The sequence below is a fragment of the Sphaeramia orbicularis genome, chromosome 24 (assembly GCF_902148855.1).
Source record: "Sphaeramia orbicularis chromosome 24, fSphaOr1.1, whole genome shotgun sequence".
Classification (NCBI taxonomy): Eukaryota; Metazoa; Chordata; class Actinopteri; order Kurtiformes; family Apogonidae; genus Sphaeramia; species Sphaeramia orbicularis.
The window spans coordinates 5,485,067-5,508,672 of NC_043979.1; the positions used below are offsets into that span (position 1 = coordinate 5,485,067).

Genomic DNA, 23,606 nt, shown 5'->3' on the forward strand with positions numbered 1-23,606 from the left:
AACAAATTAATTTTAGTAAAAAAAAAAAAAAAAGTCTCTGTTTTGAATGTCTGGGGTTGCCAGAAATTTGTGGTGTTAAAATGGGGTCACGAGCCAAAAAAGGTTGGGAACCACTGGGTTAGTGTGACATTGCATGCCGTGGGATACACACGATGTCATCAATAACGACCCACTGACTGCTAAATTAGTTGTTGTCTAATTGTGCAGTCAGCTAGTCAACCATAAATAGTCGTTGTGGCCCTATTGTAAAATTAAAGTACAGTTAGAAGTAGAGCGATGCTGATCACCGACATCTCTGAAAAGAAATACCCATTTGATATATAGCTGATGTAAGTGTTGTTTTGTTTTCTCATCAATGCTTTATTTTTTATATTTTGTCGCTAACTGCTAGCACTGATACAAGCTAAAGTAACAGGGTGAGATCAAGCGAAAGTAAACATCAGCGTTATAATTAAAGTTTCCCCTGTCATTTCTGAAATAGGCTAATTTTTTAGCTTAAGAACTGTATTTTATGGAACTGTTGACCAAATTTCAGTATCACTTGTAGAAAAAGAGATATAAATATATAATCAATATAAAATGAACCTAAAAAGGAGTAATATATGTAAATGGACTATTAACTTTAATAACAACATTTTTTTGCTTCTGTGAATGTGTAGGAGCTAATTATTCAACAGTGCAAAAATATAGAAAGGTTGTGTCCAATCCAGTTATTTGTCAAATATGCTCTGCTGTTAGCTGTATATATCACTTCAGTTGTAATATGTCTGTTAAATAAAAATTTATGTGCATATTTGTAGTGTTTTAGTTCCACTCAATCTTTTATTCTGATACTGAACAAAGATGCAAACTGCTGTCCCCGTTTCACAACATATTTATGTTCATTAAAACATATCATTTAAACATTTTTATCCAATATTGATCACACTTGTAGTTTAACCTCATAGCTGAAGCCCTGTGTTTCATTTAGGATCAATTTCTTATGACAACAGCATGTTTTGTACATTTGCATAAAGTGAAAAAAAAAAAAAAAATCATTCTGAGTCTTTAAAAAAAGTAAAATTCCATGAACTGTCCTCTCACAATAAAGGAACAACAGGAACAACCTGAAATGTCTTAAGAAAAATGAATGCCTGTTACTAAATGATTTGTGTATTTGTAGATCCACTGGGCTTGGTAAGTTGTAATGCACATGTGTAAATGAAAAACTGAGGCAACATAATGTTAAAATTGCTCTTGTTTTTCTTAAGAAATTTCAGGTTTTTCATATTCACATTTTTTTCTTAAAAAAGGGTAGTTTGTAGATATAAACATTTTCATATTGTAAATTTACTTTTTTCACTTTAAACATAGAGAAAATTTTAGAGCTAACATTATTTATAGGTAATTTTGTTATTATTTTATTGTTCAGATCAATTACAGATGACTTTGGGCTGAATATGGAACCTGAACTAAAATGATTTTGACAGTCCTGCTCTAGGAACTACCTGAACCTGAGATGTGGAGACAGAGGCAGAGGAACAACAGTTACTTATTTCCTTTTTCTCATATTGTGTGGGTTGTGCTCAGTTTCAAAGGGCTGGTGGTTGATCTTGAGGATGGGAACCTGGTGAAGTTGGCTGAAGATGGAACTGTCTTGCGGTATGATCCTGACTTTATGAAATGTCCAAAACATTCCAGAAGTCCTTCTGTCACAGCAGTGGTTGTTTTTTCAGGGGTTTTGATCGAATTGTTGTATTTTTGTCTAATTAGAGCAACACATGGAACTAATGATCTCAGCACAGAGGAGATCATTAAGCACTACGGTCCGAAAAGGGAGTGGAAGCACTTCAACAGCCTCAACACCTCCTTCACAAGATCTGGTATGGATTTATATAACAAACTGTAGTGTTCCAAAAGCTAATTATTTGCATCTTTACCTTTTTAGATTTAATTAATTTACTACTTTTTGCTTTTGTCATTACAGCAAAATATTATTTCTATGACAACTACTTTGACCTACCTGGGGCTTTTCTTTGCGGAAGAGTTGTGGACATGTTGCATAAGGTCTTTGTTTCATAATTAAGATATTGTTTCATAAAAGATAAGCACGTTTTTTAGCACAATCTGTCTTTAGCAAATTCATGATATATGCTTCTGTGTGTTTGTGAACAGCGAGGAAATGAGGTGAACTCTGACTTCTGGAAAGACATGGTCGCCGCCATCGATCACAATTACAACACATCTGCTTTCAAAGGTATGGACTTGGTCTCTTTTTAGTTAGATTACTGTACCTATTGCTTCTGGATTATGCTTCTCCTTAAGGACCCATGCTGTAAGGAAAAACCACACACAAACAACACAAACAATACTCTTCTTTCTTTTTCAAACTAGAATTTTATTCTGTGTTTTGGTTCGCAAATGGTACATAACTTAACACATCCAATGGGACATAGTTGTTTCAACAATATGCGCTTTGAATTTCTCATTCTGTTCAGTTTTGCTTGTCGCAGTGCTTGTGAGAATGTGCTGTGTAGTAAGAGTTTTGTGTGTCTTCTGTGTGTGTGTGTGTTACATGTAAATTCTCAGACAATAGACATTAATAAAAACAAAATACAAATACATGTTGTGCTGTAAATGTTACAGGCAGTTGTAGCACCACTTCAAATATCTTCCAATGTTGTTTTGTGTTCCTTAGAATTGCAAAGTCATGGTAAACAGTGAAGGGGATCATTTTGAACTGTACATTTTTAAATTCTCTCTCTGCCTCTCTCTGTGAAGTAATTTGGTTTTTCATTGTTGTAAAGCTAAAAATGAGGCACATAAATTTGTAAAAATTACAACCTTGTTTTATCTATTCAACAGTTTCATTGTAATTTTGTAAACCAATCTGTTTCTCTGAGTAGTTCAATGTTTTGTAAGGATTTGAGGCTTATTTGGAATTGTGAAATCACGTAGAGGCAATCAAGAACCCAGAGAAAACACAGTGAACATTATCCGCCGCAAATATACCGTTACTCTCCTCATCAGGGACCTGGACGTAGACTCTGTCACCTGCATGTAGCATAAGAACAGCGCTGCCTGACATCTGATCCAGGAAGCCTTTGTTGTACTCGTCATAGGTGAAAAGGACGGGCTCCTCGTTCCTGTAGAGGGCCACTAATGCGTTGGCACCATTGACATGCATGTGATAGCTGAAATAGTAGAGACCTGGGATCTGGCAGGTGAACACCCCACTGTGGGCATCATAATGGTGCTCCCCATTGTACAAAACCTGGCTGAACTGAATAGGGGCTCCAGCCGGGGGGTAGGCCGTGGTCAGCACAGCACTGAAGGCGGACATAGGAGCCTTCATCATTTCATGAGGCATCACAACCTCGTGGGACTTGATGGGCATGCTCTTCTCATGGTGGTAGATTGTCTCTCCTGGTGGGCCAGGTGGACCAGGAGGACCAACAGGACCTGGGAGACCATCTTGACCTCTGGCACCTGGAATTCCAGGTGGACCTTGAGGACCAGCAATTCCCTTAGCTGTCATGCCAGCAGGGCCTGGTGGGCCGGGAAGACCTGGATGACCTTTCAATCCTGCAGGTCCAACTGGACCAGAAGGACCAACTGGTCCCATAGGTCCTGGGCGTCCGCTTTCACCGGGTTTTCCAGGGGCTCCTGGGCTACCTGTATGTCCTTTTAATCCTGGAGCACCACTTGGGCCTGGGAGTCCTGGGGCACCAGCATGGCCTGGTGAACCCTTTGGACCCTGTGCACCATGATGACCTGGAAGTCCTGCAGGACCTACAGCCCCTGGAGTACCTGGTTTTCCTGTGAATCCCTGAGCTCCCTGTTCACCCTTGGTTCCCCTAGGTCCTGGTGCGCCAACCATACCGATGTCACCTTTTGGTCCTGCTGGGCCAGCCTCACCCTGGAATCCTCTGGCACCTTGTGGACCAGCTGGGCCAATTTGACCAGGAGCACCTGGTTGACCAGTAAAACCAGTAGGACCAGGTTCTCCCTTCTGACCTGTGGTTCCTGGAGAACCAGGAGAACCTCTGCTACCTGGGATTCCAGGCTCACCTGTTTTACCAACACCAGGCATACCAGGGGAACCTGGCTGGCCAGCTGGACCCTGTGGACCTTTAGCTCCCATAGGTCCAGGCATACCTGGGGTACCATTCTGACCTGGTTTTCCTGGTGCTCCTTGGCCTGGAGCACCAGTGTGACCCTTTGGTCCTTGTGGACCCATTGGGCCTGGGGCACCATCTCTTCCTGGCATGCCAGATTTGCCTGGTTCACCAGGATAGCCAGTGGCACCAGGCTTACCAACTCCAGGTTTGCCAGGCATACCAGTGGGGCCCATTGGTCCAACAGGACCTGAGGGTCCTTGAACACCAGGAACTCCAATGCCTTTCTCTCCCTTCAAACCAGGAACACCAGGAACACCAGGATGTCCCTTCAAACCAGGCTCTCCTCTTGGTCCCATTGCTCCAGGGAAACCAGCTGGTCCAGGTTTGCCAACAGCTGAAAGTCCAGCAGGTCCTGGGGTTCCAGGTGTGCCAGGTGCACCTCTGGGACCCATATGTCCAGTTGCACCAGTTGCACCTTTTTCTCCAGGGATTCCAGGGGTACCTGGTTTACCAGGGGCACCTGGGGCACCGGGTTTACCAGCTTGTGAGTAGCCAGGGGGTCCAGGAGGTCCAGGTGGGCCTTGTGGTCCAGTATGTCCTACACCACTTTTACCAGGAGGTCCGGGTGGGCCCATTGGTCCTGGCTCACCTGGTGGACCTTGAGCACCTGGTGCACCTGCAACGGCTAGAGAAAACACAAGTACAGATACACATGAGCTAATTATACCTGTAACACAATCTTTCCCACCATAATATGACAGGAATTAGAACGATCGGTGTTTCTATGTGTTCATACCAGACCTGCTCTGTACTGTGTGACACCAGAATCAGATACAATGTAACAAAAACGCAATGGACATGATTCATGATGATGATTCGTTATACAGTGGGTTGTTATAGAAAACATGTTCAAGCACACAACAATCCAGACTTTTTAAAAAGCATATTATTATGATTCTATGTAGTAATAAATCATATACAGAGTATATGATCAGAAAATAGCCACATTTTTAAATACATTTTTCTTATTTGGAACCTGTGTAGATGTTATATAATGTAAATAGTGTTCAATTATTTTCCTTTTTTTGCATGAGATAGCCTGATTTTTAAAGCATATCTATGATTTGCACTCTATGACATAAGATGCCACCATCGCCTTGAATAACCCCAAGGTTCACTATTCTACGCCAAAAGCCCACAACCTGACTTAAAACACTACTCCCTATGATTGTTGGGCGGGATGTGGGGACTCCTTGTTTTTTTTTTTTTTTCTTTTTTTTTTTTTGGAGTAGTCCTCTTGGCACTAGTGGTCTGAGGTAATGTTCTCAACAAACTTATGTCTGGGACCCCGCAAACCAGCTGCTGTGCATTTCGCCAGCACCATACATACCCTTCAATTTGCTGGATTCTGCATGACACTGAATGTATGGTTAGTGGTCTGCACATTGTCAGCATCATGATGATGCCCTTCCTGCCACATGTTGAGTTCATGGACAAGGTCACATGAGTTCATGTGGATACTCAGATCTTTACTTATTTACTTACTGCTCACTATGTATCACTAAAATCACCATTGGGGTGAATGAAAGCTATAAAACCGAGATATAGCATTTCAGACTGCTGTATTTTTTGATTTAACAACATGAAAAAACATGTATAAATATGTATTTTGTGGTTCAGTCTGTCATTTCATTAGGAATAGTGTAGAACATGTGCTGGGATTTGACACATTGAATAGTCATCCTTAGAAGTAGTTGTTGCTGACCTCTAGTGGCTGATATCTTCAGTCACTACTACAGGTGTACAACAGAACCATGAGGTGTGATTACAGCAGAAATGGGCTTTAAGCTTTTAGTCATACACAGCAATAAAACTGATCTACAAAGTATATAGTAACTTCAAAATATAGTAGTGCTTAAACAAAAGGGGCTCCAAATGCACTTTAGAGAGACCATGTGTGACTCTGAAATTGTGACAGAGTTGTTTTCAAGTGGCGTTTATTTCATAGGCAATAATCCTGAAAGCATCCTTGCCAAAAGGGACCTGTGAAATAAATCCTGTAGGTTTGGCTTCCTTAGAGAAAACGGTGTTTTGAGAGGAAAATGCTTTGACAGGGTTGTCATTTTCAAGCCACATAAGGCAGTGCCTGAAACCCCAGAGAGGATATTTGTGCCAGAACTGGACCTTTTGGCTGACACGGACACCGCAGAAGCTGGACCACGTGTGACCTGATCACACTGCACAGTACTACGCTCTTAGATGATTTAGTGTTGTACATTCTCAGTTTGGGTGACTTTAATAGCACTTCTTGTCTAAACCCCCCCCCCCCCCCCGAAGTCTTTTTGTCTGCATTGTTTTTGAAACAACACAGCTCTATTATCTCAACCGCTAAGTAAATTTGCAGTATTGTGTGGTTTGTTTGGCAGATTTACTGTTTGAAATAAATGTCGGCGTCTCCAAACTCTGTTTTTCTTCTCATTCTAATTGACTGAAGTGATTTTAATGCAGCTAACTAGTCTTAAGGGTGTGTCTGCAACGTGGTAACAACATCTGTTTTGGGAGATTTGTCAACGACTTTGTTTTTTATGTGGAAACGTTCAGTCAAACCACATCAGAACTTTCCCCTAGAAAAACAAAACAGAAGAAATACATCGTACTGCAAAAAAATCTGAATCATTGTTTAGTTGGGATATAAAATACAGTGTTGCACATGGCCCCAGCAGTTGCATCATTTATGACCATTGTTTGGGTTTTTTTTATGACACATGCAAAAGTGACACTTTCACCTCTTGAACCTTTATTTATCCAGGACTCAAGTGCTATTTTACAGCTGTACCCCACCTCACAGTTAAGACATATTCAACCACAGTCTGCATAGAGCCAATGAGCAGGTACAGCAGGACTAATAACAAAGGAGGGTGACGCTGAATTTACTGGATGTCAGTGATGCATTACAGTGGATTGCACTGATATGCAGACTTATGTAATGACTTTAATGTGTAGGATTAGACTTAAGGTTAGTCATTTACCTTAGTTTTGGATCCTTCAAAAAAAATGAAGGGAGGTTGAAATAGATATCCTTGTTTGTAAACCTGGACACTTGTCTATTTCAGTTTTTTTTTTTTTTAAATTTAGTTAATATACATATCTTAGGTATAATCTGTACCTGGAGTATATTGTAAGATATGCAATAGTAATTTCCCCAGTATCATCAAGAGCCATTTTCCAGTTTTATTTGTGTATATTAGTCTTAACTGTTGGCCAAATAGGTGATGGATTGGTGATACTGATGCAGTTTGAAAGCAGTCTGCACATTGGTGATTGGCTGGTTTATCATTATTACACTCTGGAGAATTTTGGGAAAAGTCCAACCACATTTATTTATTGTAATCTCAACTCATCACTGTATCATGTCCTTTTATCATACAGTAAATGTAGTTAAAGAACAAGTGCAGTACAGTGACTCACTGTGGGTTTTAGTGGGGTAGGGGGCCTTCTTCACATGGTAATAGCGTTCAGGGGTCGCCTCAGCCAAAGCCACGAGGACGAGGAGGACGCTGGCTACCCTCAGGTCCATCTTGTGAAGCTAAACCTGCAAGGCAACAACATCAGTTTGTGACAGGAATAAAACATATGTACCTGATGCATCTTCCTCCACGGATCATGCATAATAAAAATAAAACATAGTGGCAGCAAATTTTTAGTAGCATCACCAGGACTTAGAAGTGTCTCGGAGTGTACATGTGATTGAAAAATCAGCATGAGAAGATAACTTAGCATCAAGTTTTGACCTCATAAAGTGAGCGTCTGCTGTTCAACATTATCAGGAAACTTCCAATTTCAAATGCATTTCCTGTTTAGCTGATGTTGTGATAGCATGCAAGTAGTCAACAAGGGTCACAGAAGTAGATGAAAGCAAGAAAAACAAAGTCATGCCCATCACATGGCTCATTATACCGCTCTATTGACTCAGCCTGCAGGTCTCACTCTGCAGGCACTCTAACCTGCAAGCAGACAAAAAAACAAGAAAACACAGGAGCCACCTTACCAGGGGTTTATGCTCCAAAGAACAGTGAGGGGGGGGTCAGGAGGCTGCTGTCCCTGACGGTGCTGCTATATCCTTAAAACTGCGGAGTCTGTCAGTCTGAGCGGCAGCTGCTGCTTCCCAGGGCATTGGGCTCAAGGTATTTATACCGAGAGCCGGTCTTCAAGCATGGTGAAGGATCCTACCTCGTGTGGAAGTCCCCTCCCCACTCTGATGTCATCTTTAATGATGGGTGCCATGTCCTCAGGCCTGGGTGACAGTCCTCCCTCTCGTTCCCCGGTCTCCCTCTTCATCTGGCTCTCTCTGCCTCAAAGGAGCTGCAACCCTCTTAAATTTAATTTTGCCTCATAAGCCATTTTTCTTGATTTATGTCGGGTGGTAGCGACCTGTCGTTAAACTTGTGGCAAGTGTTTGTGGAAACATTAAAAGTGAGCATCCTCAGGTCATTTTTAATCACTGTGTTTGTGCTTTTTTGACAGATAACTCATTGCATTTTCATTTTTAACCGCACAAACACAGGTGTTTTTAGAGGTGTGTCGGTGTCAAGCTGAGTTACTGACTGAGTGTTTTTCTGACAGGGTGTTCTTATTATTTATTTATTTTGGAAAAGTAAAGACTGGATGTTGGAACAATATTTTCCTCCAGTCTGAAGACTCTTTCCTGGTTTGGCTGTGGTAAACTCAGATGGTTATTTTTATGCCAGCCATGGTTACATCTGAAATTTCACCCAGCTTTTAATGAATGCTGGAAAGTTGTGGAGTGTCTTTTTTTAATCTATAATTTTGTGCTTCGAGAGGAAACAGCAGCCATTGTCCACTTATCTAAACTCTACATTAACCTGTCACAACTTATTTATGTCCACATTGAAATATCACATCGAAAATTCCATTGATGTGTATCTGTATGTTCTTGATATGAGGATTTTGGAAGTGGCCTGTGGTTTGCAGGTTTAGAACACCAGGAGGCAGGAGTGAGGTTGGGTTGGAAACTTAGTTGCTGCTAAGATGCACCAGTACTGGGAAAATAGCTGAATTTCTAGATTCTACCTGAAATACTTCAAAGCAGCATTTAAAAGTTGGCAAAATATTATCATTTTGATGGTTTTTAAATAATTCTTTTAAATAGTTAGATTCAGGGTGAGAACAGTTCTTTGGTCTTATTTGAGCTAAAGTCAATATAGATATAAATATTAAAGAATGTGACAAATTCCATATAGAGATTTAGAGCTGATTCTTCTGTTTAAAAAATGCTGTGAGAACATATTATTATAGATTTTTGATCAAAGTTCCATTCGAAGCCGGACGTTTATGTGATGTTGCACTGATATTGATATTTGACATGTCACACTACATCTAAAATAAGCACATCTTTTCATATTTTTATTTATAATTTTAACCTAGACGTGCATTAAACTGAACTTTTGAATTCATTATTAGTAGTATTAATATTTTTGTCTTTCAGTGTGTTTTTATTTTGTACTGCTGAATTTTTGTTCATTTTATTTCATATGCCAGATTTATTTTTTTATTTTTGGAAAACAGTGATCATAAATGCTCCACTGGGTCAAAGAACACAAATGTAAAAGTGTATATAATGTTACAAGGGTGGGATGCATGAAAAACTAAAGGACACAAAGAACTATCAGGGGAAGAAAAACAATTATCTAAGGCACAAGTGTCAAACATGCGGCCCAGGGGCCAAATCCAGCCCGCCAAAGGGTCCAATCCGGCCCGTGGGATGAATCTGTGAAAGGCAAAAGTTACACTCAAGATATTAACAGTCAATCATTTTACTTTAGGGGCCATGAAAAGTCCTACTTTAGTCTCAAGTGGGTCAGATCAGTAAAATACTACCATAAAAACCTACAAATAATGACAATTCCAAATGTTTCCTCTGTTTTAGTGTAAAAAAGTGAAATTACACGAAAATGTGTAAATTTACAAAGTAGTCTTTCACAAAAAATATGAAAAACTAGAAATGTGTTAAGAGAGGTAAGTGCAGTTTTACTAATTTTCTGCCAGTTACTAAAATATTTTGTAAATTTGCAGATCTATTGTGATCTGTAAGTAGTAATGCACATTTACAAATGATAAGCAGAGGCAAAATATAATTAAAATTTCACTTATTTTTCTTAATAGATTTCAGTTTTTTCATGGTTCATGTTATTCACATTTTTAAAAGGACAGTTTATAGATGTAAACATTTCCATGGTGTAATTTTGCTTTTTTCTCTATAAAACACATTGAAATATTTGGAGCTGGCATTATTTATATATTTTTATGTTATTAATTCACTGGTCCGGCCCACTTCAGACCATATTGGGGTGAATGTGGCCCCTAAACTAATATGGGTTTGACACCCCTGATCTAAGGTCAAAACGTTGTGCAAAAATTCAGAGAGAAGTCAGAGGCTCTGACGCAAAAATAAACAACACCACTGTCAATGCAGGCAAGGTTTTATTTAGTCTTAGTGTTAGCTTTTCTAGTGTAGTGAGTGTCAAATTGGCCAATGCATGACATCAAATCTTCATTCAATTTAGTCCCATTTTGTGCAAAGACATTGTATTCTTGTACATCATAACCTTGCAGGAAAATAAAGCTGATTTTACCTGCAATTCTGTTTTGTTTTAGTTTATTTTGCATCGATGGTTGTAGTTTTCATGTAATTTTTGTATTTGTCATTGCTACATTATATGGGAAAAAAATGTTGGCACACATCATGCCTAAAGATTAAACTTCCCATTCCTGTTGATATGAAATATTATCATGATTACATTATCAACTGTTCATATTTATTTAATATTAACTATTATTATCATTAGTAGTATTGTTATGTTATAATTTCTTTTAAAGTTAAAGGTTGATTTTTTTTTTCTCTTGAGTGAGAGTTGAAGATGGTTGCTGTTGGTTAAAATGATGGTTAGAATGAAGCATATTTTAGAAATGTATTGGTCGAATATTCCACAAAATGATAACAACAAATTTCATCGGAGAGTAAAAACATTTTGTAACCATATGCCAATGTAAAGAAAATTAACACTAAAGATGAAATAAAAGCATTTATTGCACTATTTATGACAATATACAATTCTTAAGTCTCAATTTTCATTAACTAAAATACAAAATGCATAAAACACAAATTATAGCATGGTGACTCTAGCGTTTTTGTAGATTAATGTCTTTTATCCATTATTTATATTTTATTCTATATTTATTGGATGCTGTTTTCTGTATGCAGGCACTGCTTGTAGCTCCTTGTAGATTCATGCCTCAGTCCTGCACAAAAATCAAATGCAGATTATTACCTCCCAAAGTATTTATTTGTTATGCTGTATATCCCCAATAAAATTACAGTTGTAGGAAACTATAAGTTGTTACCTACATCTTGCAGAAAACCCCATTTAATTTGGTTCAGTGGTCACAGAGAAATGTGGATCTTTGTAAAGCATGTCATGGGTTCGTTTCTTCCAAGTTTGGCTCTTGGATGCTCTTGGCATCCATATGATGTCCTTTTTGATGTAATTCATTATTCATTTCGTTAGTTGAAAATGAAAAGAAACAAGCAGTCACTTTTTCAAAAGAGATATTTTTGTGCAAGAACACAATGAAGAACTTCGTATTTGTAAGGCGTGAACACAGTGGACAACGCGTCTCCTTACAAACTTTGGAGGGAAGGGACTTCTGACATGCTTTACAAAGATCCCCATTTCTCTGTGACCACTGAAACAAATCGAATGGGGTTTTCTGCATGATGTAGGTAATAACTTATAGTTTCATGCCCTGAAATTGCATTTTGATTGATTCACTATTTTAAATTGCAGAAAGTTCGATTGTAATTTATTTGGGGAAATGCAGTATGACGTAAATCATCATTTGGAACTAAGAAGCCCAGGACTTATTGCTCGCTGCCATAGACCATTTAGAAAGGGTACTTTGTAGTAAAAGTAAACATTTTCATTCAGGTTAACATATCAGTCATCAAGTCTTAAAAGCCATATAAAAGCAGAAATATATTTAAAATGTTTGAAGGCTAAATGTGAACATTTGCGTTCTATCAGGTTTCTTCCAGGGCCGCAGATCTAAATCAGCTTTATATCTTGTTCTGATTGGTCAAGCTACAGTATAATTTGGAAAAGCCTTTCCTTCCCTTTTCACCATATTATTTTAACTGCCAACATTTCTGCAGTTGCAGATGAGCCATGGGCATCTTTGGTAAACTCTTTGAATTAAATGACAGAGTAGTGGGGGGGGTGGAGTCGACATTTAACAACTTTGTGAGCTGCAGATATGCCACTGCATCTCACCATGAAAGTGGTTGTGACCGCAGCGAGGCATGGCTGGCGCTGCAGTCATTTCCATTTTTTTCCCCCTGATTCTGTGTGTGTCAGAATTAATGCTTCCCGATCTAAATCTGGCCACGGTGAGGTTCAATCTAAATAGCTACGTAGATTCAAATGCTGATTCTTGGTGAACTATAGTGCTGCGTACAGCAAAAACAGTAGTCCCAGCGCATAAACGTGTAATTAGGTGTATGGATGGGAGCGCTGGCAGAGTGTGATGTGGACTTCAGTGTCTGTGCAGACACCTCCTGATGGTGGGGTGGGCCAGGGGGTTCAGTTCTGGGAAGGTGCTGGTCTACATCTAACATCTAACATGTTGCTGTTTTACTCCAGACATGACTTAATGCTTCTTCAGTGGCTTTAATTAACTTCTGTAGTGAAGGGGACAGACTGTTTTTCACATTATCTTGGTCTTAGTATGTTTATGTCTAAAGAACCTTTAGCATCTTGGACATTTTTTAAGAGAACCTTAAAATGATTTCAAAAATTATTTTATCTTTTAGATTATGTTTGAAAACTCTTAATTCATTTCTCTTTATTTCATATTCATAAATGTTTGCTATATGTACTCGTTGATTCCAACTTAGCATTTGGTTGCTAGATTTAGCAAATTTCCAGACTACCCCTGCAATTTTTTTTTCATAAAGCACCTACAAACAAATTTAGCTACTTTTAAAATTTGTTTTGGAACTTTTATCAACTTTCGAAAAGTGACTCAAGCACTAAAACACACACGTTTTCCCTCTAAATAACACCAAATGATTTTCTCTGTCCCAGTCATATAAACCCATGGTCTGTCTGTCTAGCTGGTAAAAGTCAGTGTTTCCAACTTAGACACTTTGTTGGTATATTTAATGATTTTTCACACCCCTCTAGAGACTCTTTGTCAAAAAAGTGACCAGTGACAAATCTTTTTCTGGTGTTATTGGAGACTTTTGGAGACTCTGACGTGAAAACACGTGTCGTTGTTTGTCTAAAACAAGTCACTGAATATAAATCAGTCCCACTGACATTGACACTTTTCTCTACTGTCTCTTTTTGGTCCATTTCAATTGTTACTGTAGACTGAAAATTCAAAGTGTTCTGGTTAAAAATGTTTATGTTTTACTGTGACTTGTTGCAGTTTCCTAAGTGGACTATATGGTTAAAAAACAAACCAAACTGAAGAAAATGAAGATTAAAACTAAACAAACAAACAATCAAACAAATAACTAATCTAAGTAACTCCTCCAGAGTGTCTCTTTTGGGTCACTTTAACCGGTTCCCAAGCCCGGATAAAGGAGGAGGGTTGGAATTGGGATATTAAAAAAACAAGATGGTCATGAGCTGTAGGTAGTGACTGAAAGGACAAGATTGCAGATGCAAGCGGTGGAAATGAGTTTCCTTCACAGGGTGGCCGGCTTCTCCCTTAGAGATAGGGTGAGGACTTTGGCCATCTGGGAGAGGTTCAGAGTAGAGAGAAGCCAGCTGAGGTGGTTTGAGCATCTGGTCAGGATGCCTTCTGGACACCTCCTTGGTGAGGTGTTAAGGGCATGTCCAACTGGGAGGAGACCCCAGGGTAGACCTAGGACTCACTAGGGGGATTACATCTCTCGGCTGGCCTGGGAATGCCTTTGAATCCCCCGGAGGAACAAGAACAGGTGGCTGGGGAGAGGGAAGTGTGGCTTTCTCTACTCAGGCTGATGCCCCTGCGACCCGGACCTGGATCAGTGGACATGGATGGATGGATGGATGGATGGATGGAAAAAAAACAGGAATTGACAGAGTATTGTTCATTTGTAGTTCTAAACATATTTAGGGTGTTTTTATACTCACTTTTTGTCTCTAACACAATGTTATTCCTCTCTCCTACATTGTTCATTACAATTACATAAACATTTACAATTATTCAAATTAGGTGATGGTGTCATTTAGCAACTTCTAGTGACTTTTAGGACAGACAGTAGATACTGTCATAACTGAGGAGTTAGAAACACTGCATGTACTGTATATTCTTTATTGTTTGTATTGGGTTTGATCCACTTTGTTGTACCTTGGTCTACCTAGACTTCAGTGGCGAATGCTGGTCTTTAAACCAAAATGTCCATGGGAGGGTTTTGGATGGGATGATTTGATGCATTTAGCCAATGACCTAAAAAAAAAAACAGCTCGGTGTTGCCTCGTAGACATCCCACTGTCACTCAGTGTCAATGGAGAATTTAACAGTGTAGGCTACTAATGCGAGAATGTATTGGGGAATTGGCATTTGAAAGTAAACAATATAAATGGCCGACCAGAACGACATAGCCATAAAATTAAGTACATGCTTGCACAATTTTGATGTAAATGGAATTTGTGTCTTTATTGTAAATTGAACAGTGCAATTCTGCACATTCATTTCCTGAAATGTTAGGGGTAGTTCAGCTTCCCTTGCTGTCTCAAAGCAATCGCCTCTGCTAGAGTTGGGTTTTTTTTTTGGCTTTTGCCACCTTGTGTTTTGTAGCAAGAACTGGCCTTATATGGTTAGAGGGTGGAGCTGGTGATGGTCCAACTGACACAGTAATGTGGTAAAGTTTATTACCTTTTGGCGTAACAAAATCCTTTGATTTTCTTCTTAGTGTAACCTTCTATCCGTAATGACAGCAATGTTGTTTATTTACTGTTAGCCCTAAAGTGTAATTAACCAAATAATAATTTTCAGAAAACCAATGAGTACACTTATTAGAGGGTTCAGCTGAAGCAAATGAGACCAGAATGTCTCTTGGAAAGCTGGAAGCTGAGGTTGTTGTCCGTTGCTTGTTACCTTCCAGCTTTTTATCAGGAAGAGTCCTGTTAATCACCTAGTTTATTTGGCATGAAGACAAGCATTTTTAAAAATTTTATTCAGTTTAGCTGTTAATTCTTCAACTCTAGATGTGTTTGCATGCTACCTTTGGCAAACACATCCAAAAGACTGTATTAAAGTTCATCAGAGAACCTTCCTCTTGCATGGCAACCTTCATTAACAAAACTGAAACACACTCAGAGCCACTGTCTGGATAATGAAGCAGTTTGGAAATGGCAAATGTCCCCAAGAAACAACAGTCCAACCTACCAAAGAAAGGATAGAGGACAAGATATAAGAAAAACCAAAAACTGGACCAGCCAAACAAGAGGGAGAAAAAATCAGTAGCCTTCAAAAAGAAATCATCTCTTGAACAGGTAGTATAAAGAGATTTTGTAGAAAAGAAAAGAGGAAGAAACTGAGGAACATACTCCAAAGGCCAAGTGTAGTAGTCAACTCCAATCTGCTAGCCATAGTAGTTTACCTCATTTTTACAGCAGTGAAATAAGTAAAAGGAGGTCCAGAAGCAGTTTCAGGCATCCAACCAACTCCCCATTACTGGGTTGATCCATGTAAAATTAGAGTTGTGTAGGCAGAAAATGGAAGACGACCATCAGGTTCAAGCTACAGGTGCAGGTCGAAGCAACACTGTCTTTACTATGGTACTACAGACATCAGGTCCATAAGGTTTGTCCCACTGCAACTCTTTGACATCTGTTATTGGAGATTTGAAAACAGCCATTGTCAGGACTCCCAGAGGTTGTCTCATCTATAACCTGACCAGACCTGACCTCTGAAACTAAGGAACTCAGCAAGAGTTTACGTGGTCGAACACAAGGACTTGGTCTGGCTTATCTCCAGTACAAAGGCCAGCCTAAGGGGAAAATAACATCATACATTACAAAGTGAGAGACCTGGATAAGGGCAAGACTAGGGCTGAAATGTTGAGCTCAGGACACAGGTAACAGGAGAGGAAAAATCCAGGTACCACATTTGGGCAAAGGCCTCAGCTTTGTGTAGAGCTGAAATGATGAATCAGCTTGAATCGATTAAAATAATATCTGATTACAGTTTTCTTGAATTGAAGCTTTATTTTCTTAATTTTGCCAATGCTAAACATTGTTTCCACTGTTGTGTTTCACACGTGCACTTATTGTGATGCACATGACGCCAGCATCAACACAAAGTTGTATGTTAGCTCCATCTCAAGTTGTTAGTAAGTGGATCCAAATGTGACATATTGTTTGGAGGTGTCAATTGACTTGCATATTGTTGCATCTATAGATATTTTTATATATACCTTTATACTGTTGTTGTTATTGTTATTTCTAGATGGATATTTTTACTTTTACTTTTATACTTTTTAGGTTGTTGTTTCAGCTGGTTCTGAGATAAAAGACAAGTTGTTTGTCCTTTTTGTACATGTTTGTTTCATATTTTTGTTATTTTTTTGCCTATTCAAATAATTGTTTAATCCAGGGGTCAGCAACCCTGGTCCTAGAGAGCCACTATCCTGCATGTTTTAGATGTTTCCCTCTTCCAGCACACCTGATGGTCATTATCAGGCTTCTGTTGAGATTGATGATCGGCTGATCATTTGAATCAGGTGTGTTGGAAGAGGGATACATCTAAAACATGCAGGATAGTGGCTCTCTAGGACCAGGGTTGCTGACCCCTGGTTTAATCGAATCAAAAATAATCAGTAGATTAAGTGATTACAGAAATAGCTAATTGATAGCTGCAGCTCTAGCTTTATGCATCAGGCTCAGAATGTTGACAGCTGAAAGAGCACTTCTGCTGCACTCAAGTACCACCGACAGACCGGTGATTCTGAGAGCACTTTAAATTCTGTTTAAAAAGTCAAGGTCAAGTTTAATTCTGTATTACATTTAAAACAACACCCAAAGTGCTGTACAAATGGTAAATGGTAAATATGGTAAATGGACTGCACTTATATAGTGCATTTTATACACCATCATGGTGCCCAAAGTGCTTTACAAGGCCTCGTATTCACCCATTCACACACATACTCACACACCTGTAGGCAGCTGCCACCATGCAAGGCACTGCCAGACCCTGCTGGGAGCAATTTAGGGTTCATGACATTGTAAGCTAATAAGAATAACAATAAAATGTGCTAAAACAGAAAAGAACAGATACAAAACAAGTAAGATAAATAGGATAGAACATCTAAAACACAACCAGTAGGTAAATAGATAAAAGTCAGTCGTATTAAAAGCCAAAAAAAGCTTGAAAGACTCTACAAAATAAAATAAACTACAGTGATTGGGAAAAAACAGAAACAAAACAGAAGAAAGAACATAATGAGAAACTCCAGTACTAAATTTATAATTTTGTTAATAGCTATCTGGACTCTTTACCTCCATCTGTTAGAAGCATATGAACAAATACGACTTTTAAGGTACGTGTGATATTGGTTTTGATCAGTGTTTTCAACTCCTCAGTGAGGAAAGTATCTATTGTCTGTCCTAAAAGTTGCTAGAAGTTGCTAAATGTCATCACCTAAAATCATTTGGTGTCATTTAGAGGGAAAATGTGTGCTTTTTAGTGTTTGAGTCACTTTTCAAAATTAGCCAAAAGTTTCCAATCAAAGAAAATTTACTAGGGTAGTCTGAAATGTTGCTAAATTGAGCAACAAAAGTGATAAATTTGCATCAGTAGTTTTGATAATAATACCAATATATCCTTTTTTTAAAGACTTGCATCAGTAAAGCTTTTTTTGCCAGAACAATTTATTTAACGTATTTATAGCTTCACAAATATTGTCCCTTCAGTGTTGATGTCTTTTTTTTCGGAACTATAATGCAACATTGTCAGACATTGGTAGCAGCAGATATTTGCTGATGTCAGTCACTGAGCATGTTTACATGACCATACAAATCCAATAACGGGGAGTAATCAGACAATTGTAATAATAGCCTTAGTAATAGTAATAGTAGCCTTCAAATCCGACCCAGGCCACTTTCATATGTGGTCCTAAATCCGATGAGTATCTGATATTTTACAATGCGACTTCAGTTTAAACAGCCAGGTTGCTTCTATCCGACCTTTACATCATTGAAATGCGATAAACATCACAATTCTCTGCCGAGACAAGATGCCTCCATATTTACTTCCATAAACACAATGCCTGCGTGGTCATGTATTACATCAGGACCTCTTTTGCGCTGTTTGTTACTTCAGGGTTGCATTCAGTTCATACTCAAAACTGATAGAAGTTGCATGTAATGTGTAATATAAACGAGCACACAAAAATCGGATTTCACCACAAAATCCAAATTATACATTAAGACCTGCTGTCTGAACATAGCCTTAGTCTCACTTTTATCTGCCGTAGTTTTCCAAATTTTTGTGCACAGTAGGACTGCAACTAATGATTATTTTAATAGTCGACTAGTCATCAACTACTGTAACGACTAGTCAGATTATGAACTGTAAAAAAAAACAACAAAACAATGGCTCTTATTTATATTTATTTATCAATAAAATACATTGTCTTTCCTTTAACAAGAACATTTGGTGCACAGCAATTAGAATACATAACAGTTTATTGAACAAATATTCAAATCCGGATTCAACACACATTACAACAGCAATAAAATACTTTTTTCCCCTTAAACAAAAGTGCATTTTGTGCATAACAATTCCAGTGTCTGACAAAGTCTGTTAAATAAACAACTAAATACTTAAGAGTTGCAATCAGTAATAAAATAACATTTTTTCCTTAAATTGAAGTACATGATGTCACCAACGACCTGAGTATACGGGTCGCATTCAGTTCATACTCAAAACGGATAGAAGTCGCATTTAATGTGTAATATGAACGAGCACACAAAAAAATCAGATTGCACCAAAAAATCCGAATTGTGCATTAAGACCTGATGTCTGAACGTAGCCTAAGCTTTTTTTTTTTTTTCTTCTTCTTCATCTGTTTAAACATATTATAGCAATATCCATGTAGCTGAATTTATGTATTTGTAGTTTTTGCATCTGTCTTTTTGGACTGTGTTGTCTCCTATTCTGTGATCTGAGGATGCCATGGTGCCTGAGAGAAAAGGAGCAAAAATAATTGAAGGTTGATGTGCCTAAGCCAGCAGGGAAGGGTGGAAAGCAGGAGCTAAAGATAGAGCCTTAAAGCAGGGAAATGACGGTGGCTCTGGTTTAACGTTTTAATAAACCAAATCAGCCACTAAGAGGCATTTAGAGCTTTATGAATGGAAGGACTGAAGCTGGACCTCCTGGCTGAGTGTTGGCTACAATTACAGGGACCCAAAGAAAAAAAAGCCTGGTTGGAGGCTTGACCGACCTGAGGCTGAGAGTAAGTCAGAATAGCAACCACTTGCCTTCACGATTTTCTTTCTTTCTTTTTTTTTTTTTTTTTTTTTTTTTTTGACAAAATATTGCCTGAGTCATTATGAAATTACAGAAACGTTGCTCTCATGAGGAAGAGGAATTAACCCTTAAAGACCCAGACACCATGTAGCAACCAAAAGCATCTACTAATGTAAACTGTTTAATACCTGTTGATCCACTAATCCTATCAATACATGGAAATAATTGGTGTAAAATACAGTTTGTCACCTTTTCATGGTCATCACATATGACCCATTTGGACGTTCAGAGGCTCCGTAGTGAACATGGAAACACCATCATCTTCTATAACATTGATTCACCAGTAAAACCCATGGAGTTGGATCAATGACAGTGGATGGACATGCTTGTTTTTACATTCAGTTATTGATATCTTTGATGAAAAAAATGAATTTTTCTTCAGTTTTATCTGCTTCTGATAAGATAACCTTTGAATACACTCTGAGCTTTTATGAACATCTACATGATCAGTCGAGTAAATATAGGAAAATACCTGATTTTCACTGAAACAATGCAAAATACAGAGGATAATATTGTAATAAGTGGTGATAAATCAAGAAATAGAGAGAAAAATTCATTCGGGAGCTGCCACAAAAAAAGCACTTGCTCTTTATGGGTTAAAGCCAGACACTCTTAATTTCTCAGTTACCAAATCAGATTTCGCTCTCATTTTGAGCTTTATTTCTGGAGAAGGCAATGGGTTGCTTTAAGGCCAATTATCTTAATCAAAGCTGAGTTAAGTGCCATAATGACCACTTCATTTCAGCTGGATTGTGCCTCCCATACTATCTCATAATCGACGGCTTTTGCAGGGGTGCAGCAAAGATTTAATGCTCATACAGTTTTAATCTTTGGACTTAAAAACTCCTCTAGTGTGTGTTGCATCAGAAGTTTTGTAGCCAACACAGTTCAGTCCCTCCCCACATTCTTCACATCCTGCAGTGAGTGCCTGCCTCCGACTGACCGTGGAGGGGTGTTAGTGGTGAAAAAAGGTGTTGGAGGCCAAACCAAACAGCTCCAACGTTATTATGTGTATGTTTTTCTGGAAGGAGCGCCGGTGTTTACCAAATTACGCAGAGCCCAAAATAATTACGGTGCAACGAAGACAAAAATGGAAGGAGTGACTAGCACTGATAATCTGCCATTCAGCTTCTGCAGACATCAGAGGCAGTACTTTTCTCCAGTTTTGGACTCTGTTTTCATTGAAGATGAGTCGTGATGGGTTTTTAATCTTTGCTTTAAAGGCGTGGCCTTCGCTGACCAATGACCAATCGGACAGACGGTCCAGTGTATGTTTTTGACCTCTTGAACTTTTTTTTCCGTTCACAAATTACAGACACATTATTGGCAAAAGTTACAAGAATGTAGATTACAATAGTCTATTTATTGCAATATGACAAATAAATAATAAATTAATTAGTTTAACAATCTATAGACAGTGAATGTTTATCTGTTGTGTTTGATGTAATCAGAACTTTGCAGTTTCAAGAAAAGGATCATTTTTTCAATTCCTATTAACACCCTGAGACCCAGGAAAGTAAAAGTTTTGGCTTTGTTTTACATTAAATTATTGTCTTGATTGGAAACAACATTATGCAGCAGTTCTTGGGTTGTTTTTGTTTTTTGAGTTACATTTTTTTATGGAATGTCCTTTGCAGTGGAAAACATTTTCTTTCTTTCTTTCTTTCTTTCTTTCTTTCTTTCTTTCTTTCTTTGTTATTTTTTTAAAGCTGTGAAACTCTTGTCTCCAACATCATTGCGTTGCAGGGTCTCAACAGATTAAAACTGTCACCAATAAAATATTTTAAAAGTCTCCTGAACAACTCTTTTTTTAACGAAGTCTTCTTAGAGTTAAAGAACTTGGTGCAGCTGAAAAATATTATTCATTGTAGTTATTTTGCAATGGAAGGATGTGAACTATTTGCTTGATTAAAGTAAATAAATAAAAAAAAATCAAAAGCTACTTAAGGGGTGACTAAAGTCATTAATTTATGAGAAGAAAAGCTTGGGTATATAAAACTGGTAATGTTATGACAAAACACTTCAGTCTTAAATTTAGTTTGAAATGATGAAATTATATATTTTTGATTTAAAAATTACCATATTCTGATATTAAAGTGGTAAATTTATTATGGGAAAAAACTAAATTACAAAAATAGAGATCAAATATTCCCTCAGATCACAAAACAAACCAACTGACAAGAAGAATATGCTTCAACGTCATACATGCATAAATGAGTGGGAAAAGATTCAAACTCTGAGATTTAAGTGGAAAATAAAACATGACTATTGTCTGAGATTACAAAGTTGGGTATACATACGATAATGGTAATTTCGTGTCTTGGGTTAAAATAAACTCTTTGACGGCGTTCAATGTGGTGACACCACTTCAACCACACCTCAGAAACCAGCACAGAATGAAGGCCACATGGACCAGTTAGTCTGGAGATGCAAAAGAATGGACGCTAACTTGACAAACATTACTCATTAAAGAGCTCCTATTCTACTCCTTTTTAACAAGTTAATGTCATTCTCACACGTCCAGGAAATGTGTATTTTAAGTTGCAGACAAAACTTTTTCCACGCCTATAGGCCCCTGGTTTTCAGCCCTGTTTCAGACCAGTTCTGTTGCTGTCCATGTTTCCTGTCGGTGCCATGGATACCCCCATGTGGACATGGCATTCAACCACTTGATTCCCCCTCTTGTTGACTAGAGGTTGTTCCTTATAATAATTAGAGTTTTGAGCAGGGAAAAGTTGATCAGTGTTGCCAACTCATCAACACTGAAAGTATCTATTGTCCTAAAAGTCACTAGACATTACTAAATGACGTAATCACCTAATTTATATCATTGTAAATGTGTATGTAATTGTAATGAACGATGTAGTAGTAGTGTCAGAGACAAAAAGTGAATATAAAAACACCATAAATATGTTTAGAACTAAAAATTAACTATACTCTGTCAATTCTTGGTGTTTGTTTTTTTTTGATGTCCCAGTTCCAACCGTCCTCCTTTATCTGGGCTTGGGGACTGGATAAAGTGACCCAAAAGAGACACTCTGGAGGAGTTATTTAGGTTAGTTATATATTTTTTGGTTTGTTTGTTTGTTTATTTTTTTTCATCATTTTTTCCTCAGGACCTGAACTGAACTGGAACTGAACATCAAACCAATTATAAAAAATCTCAGGGATTTTGATCTCTTACGTTAATATGTTAAAGTCAGTATTTCCACTTTTAAAGCCTAGTATTGGCCATTGACCATCTTTGGCACCAACTTCTGCCCATTCCCACTTCATACAACATTTAACCCCTTGTGTTGTGAACCATAGTTTCCTATTTTCATGGTTTTGTGTCCAGTTGCCTTGAACGCAGCACCTCAGGCATTGCTTCACATTTGGCACAAATGTGGATTAGACCTCAAAAGTCATAGGTCAAGGTCATGGTGATCTCACAAAACACATTACTGCTGAGAACTCAAGACACAGAAATGTGATGTCCAAAATTATTAGATGAAGAAGTGATTGCATTTTATATCCAAAAGATCAACTTGATGTTTTGAAAAAATATTTTTTGCTCCATAATTTATCACCGTACTTATCTGCAAAAATACTTTCTAAGACTACATTCACACTGCAGGTCTTCATGGTCTGTTCAGTTTTTTTTTTTTTTTTTTTTTATCTTTATTTTTTTGCATGGTTGTTCACATTATAATATAAATGCGATGCCATCAGACTCATGTGTGAACAGTCTGCAGCCCTGAAGTGACATCAGATGCATCATACTGTGTTTACGGAAGTAAATGTGGATCTTGTCAGGTCCTGCCTCCTCTAGCGGCAGAATTGTGACATCTGTTGCATTTCAGTGACATAAAAGTTGCCATAAAACCCAGATGAAATGCAACATGAGCATTCAGACTGAAGTTACAT

The 23,606-nt window shown here is 38.2% G+C and overlaps 2 protein-coding genes across 3 annotated transcripts in view; one reads left to right on the forward strand and one right to left on the reverse strand.

The window, feature by feature from the left end:
- Nucleotides 1-23,606, forward strand: part of nt5dc1 (5'-nucleotidase domain containing 1) — a 103,758-nt gene that overhangs the window by 4,322 nt on the left and 75,830 nt on the right. The window contains exons 3-6 of one of the 2 annotated variants that reach the window (XM_030127954.1): nt 1,570-1,641; nt 1,753-1,862; nt 1,967-2,046; nt 2,155-2,236. In XM_030127954.1, coding sequence (XP_029983814.1) covers nt 1,570-1,641; nt 1,753-1,862; nt 1,967-2,046; nt 2,155-2,236 — 344 coding nt within the window. Of the gene's footprint in view, nt 1-1,569; nt 1,863-1,966; nt 2,047-2,154; nt 2,237-23,606 lie in introns of both variants that reach the window. The other variant, XM_030127953.1, reaches the window with a different exon arrangement.
- Nucleotides 2,357-8,302, reverse strand: col10a1b (collagen, type X, alpha 1b). The gene is made up of 3 exons (XM_030127951.1): nt 8,149-8,302; nt 7,569-7,692; nt 2,357-4,785 (listed from the first exon to the last, which is right to left on the reverse strand). The coding sequence occupies exons 2-3, from the start codon at nt 7,675-7,677 to the stop codon at nt 2,930-2,932; spliced, it is 1,965 nt and encodes a 654-aa protein (XP_029983811.1). The 5' UTR covers nt 7,678-7,692; nt 8,149-8,302; the 3' UTR covers nt 2,357-2,929.